Source organism: Parus major, chromosome Z (genome assembly GCF_001522545.3).
Source record: "Parus major isolate Abel chromosome Z, Parus_major1.1, whole genome shotgun sequence".
Classification (NCBI taxonomy): domain Eukaryota; kingdom Metazoa; phylum Chordata; class Aves; order Passeriformes; family Paridae; genus Parus; species Parus major.
Window position 1 is genome coordinate 71,398,398 of NC_031799.1, and position 13,747 is coordinate 71,412,144.

Sequence of the window (13,747 nt, forward strand, 5' to 3'; positions counted from 1 at the left end):
GTAAAATGGTTTTAAGGATACTTCCCACGCTCCCTTTCCCTTTCCCTTTCCCTTTCCCTTTCCCTTTCCCTTTCCCTTTCCCTTTCCCTTTTTCCTTTCCCTAACCATAGACACTGTGAGTTAAAAAAAAGACAATATTGAGAAAACTCTGATTTATCCAGAGAAGTATCCCACTGAGAGTCTTATTACTACAAACAAGATTGCTAATCCCTGGACATGCCCCAGGGTGTGACCTCCAAGAGTCAACAGAAGGGAAATCCATTGATTTTTCTAAGCAAAAAAATGACAAAAATATGGATATTATCACTAATCTATACTCACATCACACCTACTGTAAAGTTTACAGAGTGCTCTTGAAACTACTCTCTGCTATTTCCATCTGCAGATCTAAATGGATTCCATTTGTTTCCCTTAGGATATTCCTGCAGGACAGGAAACAGATAATAATTCTCCCAATTGGAATTTAAGCCAAGTAAAAATAAATTCATGCTGATTTTGAAAGCTATAAATACTCAAAGTGTGTTTCAAATTTGACAAGATGCACTAAGCCCCTGGTGACATCAGCCTGTCTGTCAGCCTGGACAGCAAATGTGGAACATGGCAAACAGAAACTTCAGAGATGAGTCAAAAAAGCCAGGAAACAAAGCCAGCTACTCTGAAAACTAGAATAAAAACATCCTGCAGAAAATCTTCAAAGTATTATTTCATAAAACCATGGGTTATTCTCCATGTTTTGGTTTTTTTTTTTTTATTTTATTTTGTTCCGTTCTAATCATATCAAAATGCTATGAAGATGGCACATGCATATTAAAAAACAAATAATCTCTTTTTTTTCCTTCAGAGAACCACACATAATTATAAAATATCATTTTCTTTTAGTAGAAGACCTACTTTACCTACATCCCAGTCACAAAAATGCATGGAATTTCTTTTTTTTTTTTCAGAATGCCATTTCTATTGGATCTGGAATTTTCTTTCAGTCTTTTGTTTCTATCTCATTGCATTTATTATACTGTAGGCCTTTTACCCTGTGGCGTATTTTTCATTGTTACTTTTTGTTTTGTGTATAAGAAAGGATTTTTATTCAAAATGCTAAGCTTAAACTTAATTCAGGGGGTTTTCTTGTTTATTTTATAAAAGCCTTTTGATCCGTGAAGTGGAAGAACAATGGAAATGTGTTTTTCAGATCTTATGAAAGACTGGAACTATATGCCTTTCACATGCCATAAATTTCCAAGACTCTTTAAAGTGCTTTGGACAGCAGAACACAAGGATGGATAATTGATAAGGAAAACACACACAGATGGTTGTTGGTATTTGTTTTATCACATTACTGAGATAAAACCTGTTAAAAATAATTATTATTATAGGAAAAAATTTAAGAACTTTCTTGTACTACATTCTGTCCGTGACCCTAATTTTGCAGAGATGTCCTTGTAGGAACCATAAGTTAGCTGTTTGTTGGTTTTGTTTGTTTGTTGTTTGGTTTTGGGTTTTTTTGTTTTATTTTGGTTTGGTTTTTTTGCAATGACTTGAAGGTCATCTTAGTTGTACTTTTTAATTAGCCACAAATGGTATCCTTCACATCCTTGAAAACCTACGAAGTGAGCCACTGAAAATATGTAAGCCAGCCAATATATAAGGCAGATTGAAATGAAAACAGCACTAAAAATACTTATGCACTGTTACTAGGAAAAAAAAAAAACCCAAACCCACAGACTTTAGTCAAAAAATCAGCTTAGGCAAACAGTACAAATTACTAGGTTTCCAAAACGGTGAAAAGCAGAAATGAAAAGTTTCTCTGGTCCAGAAAATATTTACAAAGCATCAAAACTATTACCATTTACTGGAATGCCTTCCTTTAAGTAAATCTCAACATAAACAAATTTAATAACTCTGTTTCGCAGAAGGCAATTTTTTTGTTTCTACTTTTGCCTTAAGACTGATCCAGTACTTAAGCAAAATTCTGAAGCGTGGCCATAAAATCTATTAATTTCCCTTGGACTTCCAAACCAAAATGGTCACAGTACCAAAAATATGCTAAACATAAGAATATTATTATTTCAAATGCATAGTTGTACTGCACCTCTACACAAGGAGAGGTGCTATGCAGCCCTGGAAATTTTGATGCCACCTACCACAGTGACACTGTAGTGACTGTGAAAAATGAATGCGATGGCAACTTCCATGAAATATCTGTTTTTCCTATTTGCACCTCATCTGACTTGCTGGTGGGTTGGTTTTTCAACTCAAAGATATCCAGCCTTGTTAGAGAGGAAAATGAAGTGTTCAGCTGGAAAAACTGAGAAGTCAGTCGGGGGAGTTACAGCAGCAATAATTATAGAAGAATTACGGGTAGTGAACATAGGGAAGATACATTAAATATGAACAGGTTCAATTTAAGATTGTTCATGACCCGCTGGCATGGGAGCTGGGCTGGGGGCAGTTCTGCACTGCTTTAAATAAGCTATTTCTCTACATTTTCCATACAAGTAAACAGCTCTCTGCCAGGATACTCTGCAGTTTTGTCTGTGTGCTTACCAGCTCCCCAGTTCTGGGAACCAAGCCTTCCTAATGCAAGGATGTGGTTAAAACCAGAACTCATTTCTGCAGCCTGCTGGATGGCCTGGAAAACTCAGGGATGAGCTAACTCCCTAAGCGTGTCTTGCAAGCTGCATTAGTTAAAAATGCTCTTGACAAAGGAAAAAAGGAAAGCAATGCCCTGGCAAAATTAAATAAAAATTAAAATAATAATAAAAAAAGCTCAGTTTAGGAGGACTCTGTGCCATCAAAGTGTGCAAGGTGGTTCCAGGCAGGTACCACACAGGGGCTGTGTCACTTGGGGTGCAGTGGAAAAGTCACACATCCACCCCTGCAGGGTTAAAGGAAACCAAGGGCTGCACTGGGAAACTGGCACTGCCTGTGGCTCACGTGAGTGTCTCACACACATTAATGCCAAGGGATCCAGTTTCTGCCATGGCCTGCATCTGCCAAGTCCCATGAAGAAAACAGAGTGATTTTCACGGAATTTGCGAACTTTACAAAACACCCACGGCTGTGAAGGAAATCTGATAGTAGCAGAGCTACTGTAGTTTAAAAGTTACCTTAATAAGCCCATTTAAAGGTAAAGGTTTCTCTGAGGTGCCAAGCCTTAAACCTGAAGCTTAAAGTATTAAGGAAAAATCCTATTTTCTTCTCATGTTTTACAAAACCCTGGAGACAAATTATGTCTTATTATACCACTTTTTCTACTCCGATGCCTTCAGACCATAGTCCCAATAAAGCTCTACTAATCAACAACAGAATCAAATTACAAATTAAAACTCAGTCATTCAAACAGATCTCAAGATTACTGCAGCACAGTAAAAATGGAAGAATTCTACTCCCATTTTCATGAACAATCCTGACCATGCTTTAGTCATAAACCAAAGACACGTCATTCCCTTTTTTGCTTTACCACTCGTGCCAGCTGCAGGGATCACAAGGATATAACCATTTCAGACAAGTCAGTGTAATATTGATTTTTGCCTCTGCTCCAGCTTATCCAGAAAGTGTCCTATTGATTTCTGAAGGAATTATCTGTGAACTGCTAGGCGTGAGAAGAAAAACAAAGTGGATGTCCTGGTTGTGGATCTGAACTGCATGCCCACTCAAAACTCACAATCAGGCTCATATCATCTCTTATAAAATAGATAATAACATAAATAGAAATAAAATATAATATAAATAAATAAAATTTATAAATAAATATAAAGTTCTGTTGCAGGAGCGTGAGCAGAAAATGGGCAGAAAACATAAATTACAAATGTACAACAAGGTCTAAATGTACAACTATTAGCACATGTAGCAATTTCTACAAAAGACTATTCTATTCTCAGCTTGTAGTCAAAAGTTTGTTTTGTTTGTAGTTTTCAAAACAACCCAATCTGACACATGGCAGTTTAAAAATTTGATAAAACAGTAATTTAGTTCAGGAGGGAAAAGTTGTGGTTGTTTGATTGATTGATTGATTGAAAACAATCAATTTTGTGTTAGTTAGTTTGTTAGATTCAATAAAATCTGTTTGTTTAACCTATAATTTAGCAGTCCATGCGCTTTTGTTAATATTGCACTTCCCCAGCCCACAACTGTCCGACTTACATTTCTGGAATTCACAAGTATCTCTTCAAAGGGGAGCTGACAACATATGGATTCTGCTGATTCACTCACTCAACACATGTTCTGTCCACTCCCTTGTCCTGACTGTTGTGTTCAGTCAATAAATCTTTATTAGAATAAATTGTTTTTCGTGACTGCCATCTCTCCCACTAGAATGCAAGTGCTCTGCAAAGAGGTGATCTCTTGACCCAAGTGGTGTTTCCTCTCAGGTCTATCTACATTTTCATCACCTTCTTGATCCACCTCACACTGACTTTCACTGCAAGTAAACACTGCCTAATACACTCTATTTCCTTTAAATAAAAGAAAATACCTGAAGAAAAATTACACTTTGTGCAGGAAATTCTCACCAAGGAAATGTTATTTAATTAACGAAACTCCTAGGCCACCACTCAGGTTTTGCTTGCTGAAGAATAGATCCAATCCTGTTTTCTGTGCAGCTGGGATGTAATTTTTTCAGAAGGGCAGAGGATGTGGTGGGGAGCAGAGTCATGGTCTGGGTTAGAATTGAGCACTGAAAAAAGACAGGCTCAGCACTCTTGGTCAAACATTAGGCCTTCTCTCCCTAAACTAAGAGCAGCCACTGACCTAAACAATTCAGGAATTGGCAAAGAGTCATGGCAATAAGGAGGTGATATTTGCTACAAAAGGAAATGGGAGTCACCCAAAAAAATTATTCCCTCCTGAGAAACAACAGATAAAAATCAGTCTGGGGGGTTGGCAGATGGACAGATGCTGCAACAGGACTAAATCTGTTCTCAGATACTTGCAGATAAAATTCCTTTGTAAGGAGAATAAACAATTCCAATAGAGATAGGACAGCAATTTGGAAGAAAGTGTTTAGTTCTGCAGTTTTGCAAAATGTTTTGTCCCTAGGTAGAACAGTTCCTTCCAATATGTGTGAGTCCATGAAAATGAACAGATGACTACATCTGGAAGTTGGCCTAATACCTCACCCTTTGAGGATAGTATCTTCTCTTCAGTCAGGGCACTTTATCTGGTCATCAGCAGCCATAAAATCCCTGAACCTTTCCCCTACAAAAACACTGGCCTGTCTTTCTAATATGGTTCCACCATTCAGCTAAGTAATGAAAATGTTTATTTGATGGACATCATTACAGTAGGGAAATGCACACCTATTCCTACTGAATTAATAACTTGCTATATTAAAAAAAATACTATTAAAAAAGCATAGATCTTTATTTTGTATCATGGTACCTTTCTGTGACTGAAACAAGAAGTTCAGGATCATGCAGAAAATCCAACTAAAGGCAGAGTATCAAAACCTTTTACACTGGACAAGCAACAATGAAGCTCAGAAAGCCAAGCACCTCTCACTTACTGTAACTTCCAACATTATCCACTGTTTTTCAATTCAGTTTGACCTGTGTTGTAGCTCTTCAGATAAGGAAACCATGGACAGATAGCAGAAAATGTCAGCTCTCAAGCTCAGAAGGACAATTGAGTGAAATCAGTAACTTTCTTGGGTTTGTCGACACAGAAGGGGATAAATACCAGAACAAATGTTGCTGTAGCACATGTACAGAAATACCCACTTCCTCAGCCTACCCTCCTCCTCCTACCAGTGATCCCAAACAAATTTTGGCAGTTCCAGGTAGCCCTAATGTTATACAGGAGCCTTTAGAGGATCACCAGCCTCTCCAGAGATCACTGTTCAAAGGCAAGCAGCTGAGGAAGAAGCAGAGGAAAAGAGCTGCAGATGTATTCAAAGTGAATTACACCAGACAGGTAAGAGAAATGGACACCAGAAACCCTGTGAGACGAAGGGTTATTTCCAAAGGCAGATTTAGAGGCTCCTGTCTCATCTAAAGCACACTTTCAGACTCGAAAATTTTAATAAATATATGTAATATTATATTATGTTACAATAAATATAACAGTATTTTTGCAATCTGTGCTGTCTAATGATTCACATTTCTTCTGCATGTTTGATCAGCTACAGAAGAGCTCAATACATAAGTTTTCAGAAAGAAAGATATCAGGTTTTGATGATTTATGTTGAAAATTCAGTACATTACATTAAGACCAGTCTTACAGCAACACTCTGTTACAAAGAACAATGGCTCTCTCACTTTTATGCTTATGCAAAACTTGGGTGTTTATTTGGAGTTATACATGAATCCCAGGTAAGTATACATGAAAACTACACAAAAAATGGTGTAATTAATTTTAAAATGCTTAAATTCTTCCTCATGCCAACAAATATGCTGCTGGAACAACAGAGCAGCTCCAGATGAACTGAGTTATGACAGCAACATGTTTGAAAATTGAAGAAAACTTAATTTTTTAAAAAAAGAAAAATAAATTAGAGTTGTTAATTTTATAGGAATAATGTATTAAGTTAACTACCAGTGCAATATCTTTGTCATTTGCTAGAAATTTGTAACGTCTATGGAATTTAACTTGTACATACAGTTGTTTTTATTGTTGGCTAAAATACATTTCTTTCAGCTAGACAGTCACTAGAACTTGTTACAAAAGATGTGATTCTATGTCAACCTCAAAAATACATTTTTAAAGTCCTTAAAAAAGGGAGTCACAAGGCTGGAATAAATAAAGAATTACAATGAATTGAACAATTACTTTGAGAAATTGTGTTTCAACCAAAGGGAAGAAAAGGTAATGGTTTCTGTTCTGCACAATTCTGCTCCCCTCACCTCCTGCACATGTTCTTATGGCAAAGGGAAAGGAAAAGAAAGTGGGAGAAATTTGACCAGAGTACAATGGAAAGACACAGAGAGTTCAGGGAGTGAAGAGTGAAGGGGAAAGTGGCAGAGTGTAAAAGGAGGACAGAGTTGTTAGGAAAGCTTTCCTCATAGCTTTTAAACGTGACCTGGCACCATCAAACTTTGCACATTAGTAAAATAAAAACTGTGAGCTTTTCTTACATGTAGAGTAAAATTATGTCTGTACTCCAGATACCTTGCTATCTGCATGTTTCTGAGCACAAAAAAAAAAGAAAGAAAAAAAAAAAAGCTCATTAGTGCTACTACGAGGGAACACCGTTTGCAAGTAAATGAAGAAAAATCAGGTTACACAGAGTAACCTGATAACTCAGAAAAAAGCCCTGATCAGACAGCAGAAGCCCAAGCACAGAACTGATGATTGTCTGTCCAGAAGAGAGGATAACACCATGGAAAGAGTACAAGACAGGCAGAAGCAGGTGAAAACTCACCACTGGAGCAGTTGGGTCCTCCCCAGCCAGGCTCACACTGACAGGTGTTGGGAGCAATACAACGGCCGTGGACACACTTATCAGCACAGTGAGCTGCCAGAGGAGGGAATAAAATAAAACAATTAGAGAAATCCTGCCACTGGGAAAAATCTTCTTTAAAATACTCTAAAATTGTCCTAACACAGTTCTTTTGTGTCTCAAAAAACTGTACCTCTTAAAAGCAAAATAAATACCAGTGTATTCGTGTTTGGTGGCATCTCTTAAATATATATTTCACTTCAGTCTCTTCTATTTCTCTTGAGTTTGAAAACTCCAGCTAAAAAATGTGTTAGTATTACTCAAACACTTCTGAGGAAATTGTCCAAATTTAATGAAAAAAGAGCCAAATGATCCAGGTTGGAAACACATTTGACCATGGTCCTGGACAAGGCTGGCCCTGCCTGAAACTTGGATGGGACGACTTCCCCAGGGCCCTTAAACCTCAACCATCCTGTGACTCTCAAGCAAACCCTCATGCCAAGAAAAAGAGGGGAACTTCAGTAGGCATTCCAAAGAAATTCTCTTTTGCAACAGCATGGATAAAATATGATTTGCAACACCAATATTTTAATACCTACTTTTCCAAATGGTTGCACAGTTCAATTGAAGGATAAACAGTTACAGTGATTAAAGTAAAGCATGACATATAAACCTTATGTATCACTGCAACCTTTATTCTAAGTGCTAAACAGGCTGCCTGAAATTTATTCTTTTTTGATTTTTTGCAAGCACATCTCTAAGTTAAGCCTTACTTTGAAACAGATCTTTTGTTTGAAACAGCTATGAAAAAATTGAAATGGCTTTGATATTCAGCATTATCAATGACAGAATATAATACACCAAAGAGGAAGAATCTCTGACCAGCAACAATTTACTGGGATCATATTAATCACGAAACACCCCTACCTTTCCAAAATACATACACTGTAATAATTTCCTTCTACTCTGAACAGCACTAAAACTTAGAAAATGTGCACAGGATGAGATTTTCCTTTGTACCAACATTCCCAGTGAAGCTAAAGCAGAAATCTGACTGCTATACCAATGAATACAAATTTAGCAAGGGAAAAGAGACAAACATTAAAAAAAAAAGTTTAAAAGGGCTACACTGTGGTTCTGAATTGATTGAAAAAGTTCTAGAGTAATTAGATATTTAGGTAAAGTATTTTCAAATGTTCTGGGTTTTTCTCTAGTTAAAGATGATGAAGCACATTGGTCATCTTTACATTTAGTGTGTCCAAGAAAAAGGAAAACCACACAATCACCTATAAAATAAAATATTTTGATTATATGGGATCTCGGCCATTAACTGCTTATTTTTACAGCCTTTAGTTTTCATTCCCAACTACTTCTAACAAGCTTGCTTTTTAGACATGCATTAAAATTACCTTCATTAGAAATCAACAGAGACAATAATAATTTTTAAACGTTTGATGAAGCAAGGCATTAACACAAGGTGTTGCTGCCTATTTATGTATTATGGAAAGACTGAGTTTAAATAATACATCACAATTTTCCATTAGTCTCGTAACTTGATGTGAATCACTTGTATCTTTGAAGATTCTTTCCTAGTTAGTGCTGCCTTGGGCACTGAGGCTCTCCACAAACCAAAAGTGTGAAAAACCTTGCCAGCAAAGCCTGAGGCAGCAGGAGGTCACTCTGAACATGCAGTGTGAGCAGTTGTGTGAATAACCCAGGGAATGCAAACATGCTCAGCCCAAATTTCTGAGCACTGAGCTTTAAAATACAGCGAGGCAACGCTCCACCACCTCCTCTGTGAGGCAGCTGGAACAGAACAGGAAAGGAAAGAAGCTGCAAGAAACCAGACCTATCTCCTTGCACTGCCCCTCATGCCACGCTGAGCACACAGATCCACGTTCTGGATATACATAAAAATCTGTTCTCTAAGCAAAAGAAATCACTCTTCAGGCACCTTCTGGGCTTACTGATTCTTGGCTGCTGATTCCTACGTCTGTATAAGACAGAACATGTTAAAAAAAACCCCAAACATGTCACAGTGGACACAGGGATGAGAGAAGCAAAATTTACTACCCAGAGCTACGAAGAGATGAGGACAACATAAAAAGCCCCTCAAAGAAGCTGAAAAGACATGAATGATACCAGGAACAGATGAACTACTTCATCTTAGTTTTCTGTGGAATCATTGGGCATGGTATTAAAAAAAAATATATAGCTGCAGGTGAAAAACTTAATTTTAAGGTTTGGGGTTTTTATTACTGACCAGTGTGAAGAAGCACCAAAAAATCCATGACAGCAACTGGCATGTCTTCTTTTTTTCCAAGAGAAAGTTCAATTATAATATGAAAAGCAGTCTGGGTTTACTCTTTAACATTTGTTTTTACATCTTATTTGCCCTTCTCATTTGCGCCTTACTGTTTTTTGTCAAGATCTTTTCTACAGTCTTGCCTTCATTATCTGATATTAAAAGAAAACTTGAAGAAATGTATTTTTATCTTTGATGTAAGTTTATGCATGCATTTTAGGATCAGTTGCTTTTTCACTTGGAAAAGCCAGCCATAAACCAGTTAACATAAAATTGGAACACTTTGGCTGTAACTATGCACATAAAGTAAATTATTGCAAGATTTAACTCCAACTTCTTCCAAACTCATTGAAACAAATATTTGTTGTGGGGAAAAAAAATCAATTATCTATTAAACTACATTATAAACATGGGTTTTTTTTCAAATAAATCCTTCTACACTGTATGCTAGAACATACCCCTTGTTTGATCCTGTGCTTGATGGCTATTTGCTGGTAAAGTTAGTGATATTCAGTTATATCTTAATATAGATGGTTCATTTTCCATTTCATGTTTTGAAAAAATTCAACAAAGGTCTCCATTAAGTTTCTTAGAAATGTACTACAGTGTTAGAAACTAAGTGAGGTTAATGTTCAAGCTGCCAGGAACAATCAACTTTTGCTTGTGTGTCCATCTTCAATAAAGCCACAAGAAAGTATCTTAAAGCCCTTTGAAATCTTTCTTTCCAGAAACATGCTAAAAAAAATAAAAAAAAATAAAAAAGCACCTTCTGAAAAAGTTTCTAGTCTGTAGCTAAGCCTATCATGCCAAATCTCCTAGGGATTGCCACTGAAAACAGCAGACAAGTGGCAGGAAATTCTTTAAAATTAATAAGAAATTTAGTCTGTCACTCAGCCTGGGGTGGAGTTGCTAAGGCCAGCAGTAAGCTCCTTTATAGAACTTCACAGGATTATTGTTCTGCCTTTGTATCTGCACATAAACTGCATTCAGATCATCTCAGTGCATCAGGTGTAAACATTGCTATTTGCACCAAAACTTTTAAGAGCAAAAATAACAACCCAAGGTCCAGTTAACCTACTGTTCCACAGAGGTACTGGCAATAGTGAAGACAGAGGAGAGAAATTTGTACATTATTTATATCCTCTATAAACATGAGTTTCATAAGGACAGCACAAAGCATTCTTTTTTAGTGAAAGGTAATTAGTACTTACAAACAAGGTATCTACACTCTTATAAAACAGTCCAAGTACTGACCCCATATAATGTTGGATTTAAAATTTTAATACAATTAAATTTAAATTAAGATTAAGTGAAGTCCCACAACTAATAAAACACAGATTCCTATTATTTTTGAGAAGAAGCAATGAAATTCCAGTTCACACAACGTCGAGTCATAACAAAATCATCTAGCAGTAGACTTTTCTAATTTACCATTCTAAATTGAGAAGTCAAATAAAGGGAGAAACAAACAAAACATCAACAGCATCATGAGGATTTTAGCCTTCTAGAGGCATCTTGCATGCCTCTAAACAAAATAATTCACACTTCATGGAAAATAAAACTGCAGTAACAGAAATGCTGCAGCTGGAGATCATGAAGGCTGAAGGTCTCTCTCTTTCCTCCAAGGTCAAATAAATGCAAACTCAGCTACACTGAAGGGTCTGTATTTTCACATAATTTAAAGTCTGAGGCATTCCACAACCACTTCAGAAGTCAGAGCAGATATGTCCTGTACCATTATCAGGCATGCTTTTATGTAATAACAGGAAAAATTAATATGTCCAATGGAATTTGAATTTTTCAGGTTCTGAATATCATTATGTTAACACAATGGATTTACTACATATGCTATGGCTGTGTAAAACCTGCAGTCACATAAGAGAATCACCATCATATTTGTCAACACAAGTCAAACTGTAACACACTTCAGAAAGTATACTACCTAATAAAAAAATTAAATATTATTCATACATGCTGTGTAACAACCACATGTAGTCAGAAATCAGTTCTTTTAAATCTGATATATATAGATATTACAAAAAGGCTAAAATCATTCCCAACCTGATATCAGATATATTTTTTTTTACAAATATTTTTGACCTTGCTTTTTTCACATGCAGAAAATGTTTTGAATCAAAGTTGTTTTTTTTTTCCAAATTCCAGGATGTAAAACATGTTCTTAGCAAAGAACATTTTAAGACCTCCCTAAGTCTGTACAAGGCCACACAAGAGAGAGAAAAACTGAGCCAAGGTCGCTGCCAGACCCCCCAGACACAAATTTTCCCAGCTGTGGGTTAGATGAGGAGACAGGGGCATGTCCCACCCAAACAAGGTGCTGAGACCTCCAAAAAAGTGCTGAGACCTCCAAAAAAGGTGCTGAGACCTCCAAAAAGACCTCTGTGTCTCCAAGAGAGGTTCAACATGAGGATCTACTGGATCCAAGGAGAAAAGACTTCTGTTTCCCTCGTGGTTTTAAAACCTGGTGTTTATTTGCTGTGCTGGAAAACACTGATGCCTGCCCTCTGCATCTTCCACAGATTCATTTAGGACCATTATTTAGAACCACATCAAGGCTGGCTGGCCACTGGGACATCTGAAATCCAACCATCCTGCCATTTGCCATTTGCACAAGCCCAGCTGGCTTCGGTGAGAGCTGCACATGCATCACCGACGAGTAACCCTGCAACTCAGCCTCCAAGAGTCACCCACCAGAGGGGAGTCACACCAGCACAGGGATGGATGCATGGAATTTCAAAGCCAAAGAAAGAGAAAAGGAAGAAAGGGAAGCTGAACTTACGGACACACATTTCCCTGCTCTCATAGAATCCAGGGCAGCACTGGGATTTGCGCCTGTACATCGTTTTCTCACCATGTCTGTAGGCAGTGCGGTAGCTGATCCTGAGGAGAGGAGTGAGTGTTTGTCATGCAGCTTGGGTCAGAAACAAGACAGGATATATTCTTGTACATTTTAAAAAAACATTCAGGGGTCGTAAGGAAAGAGGAAAGAAATGCTTCAAGTGGTCTTGATTTATCTGTTGTTCAAGAGTCCAAGGGGTTCCCTGACATGCCTTCTGCTAATGGCTGGTCAAAAACCAGCACTTTTCCCACTTGTAAGGGTTCATACTTATGGGAATATTCCTCTGAGGAAAATGCCCTTCACTGATGTCACCAGGTTTTAATCATTGAACCCTTGTTTGCTTTCTGCTTGCACAAGAGGTTTCCTTCAACAAGTCTTTTTACTTTTCTTTCAAGAAGCATACACTTACTACCCTCAGAACACAACACTGCAGGCAGCAAGGGGTCTCCATGATATTTCTGAACAAATACACCTTGCAGGGTCTGGATAATTTAGTTTTTCACAAGCTGTTCACTTTCTGTTAGCACTCCATGGGATGGTACACCCCAACCTGCTGATAAAATGCCAGTAATACTGCTTGGACAGGGATTTTCCAGTTGACACAGATCACAGCAGTTAGACAGGCTGGGTACTACAGCTAAAAATCCTACATATCATGCTTGATTTTGAATCAAGAATCTGAACAGTATCAGCAAATTGACAATACTAGGATTTATACGTCACCTGTGTCGCGTGCACTTGAACCAGTTCAGGATGTCAGTACAACTGGTGTAGTAAATCTGATCAAAAGGGTGTGGATATGACTCTTGCACTGTAACTGAGTAACTGGGGAGAGACAGAGAGAAAGAAGGGAGATCATCAAGCAAGTGCTTTTAGTCTCATTTCATTAGGTCTTTTACAGAATGGAATAAATGTAACAAAACACTCATGTCTAAAAAAATGAGACAGAAATCTTGTGAAGAAAAGCGTACAGAGAGTCATCATGTTTCTACTGTGTAGCACATTTGATGAAATTCCACTACTTGACATTTAAAGAAAAGTAATGTTCGCCTAAGTTTTCTTAAAACCAGAACACCTGTATCTCAAACAGGCAGCAAATGGAAGCAGCACGTATCAGGTGTTCCCCTGTGGAAACTTTTATTAATGCAGCTGGATAACTGGACAGCTAGTTAAGGAAACAGAAAATTAAGTTTTTTTCTGTCATCACTCAAAA

The 13,747-nt window shown here is 37.4% G+C and overlaps 1 protein-coding gene across 1 annotated transcript in view; it reads right to left on the bottom strand.

Annotated features, from left to right (window-relative positions):
- The window catches only part of MEGF10 (multiple EGF like domains 10), an 86,168-nt gene that overhangs the window by 50,737 nt on the left and 21,684 nt on the right, over positions 1-13,747 (bottom strand). The window contains exons 3-5 of the mRNA XM_015615404.1: positions 13,258-13,359; positions 12,475-12,575; positions 7,355-7,447 (exon numbers count right to left, since the gene is read on the bottom strand). Of these exons, the coding sequence (XP_015470890.1) occupies positions 7,355-7,447; positions 12,475-12,575; positions 13,258-13,359 (296 nt within the window). The remainder of the gene's footprint in view (positions 1-7,354; positions 7,448-12,474; positions 12,576-13,257; positions 13,360-13,747) is intronic.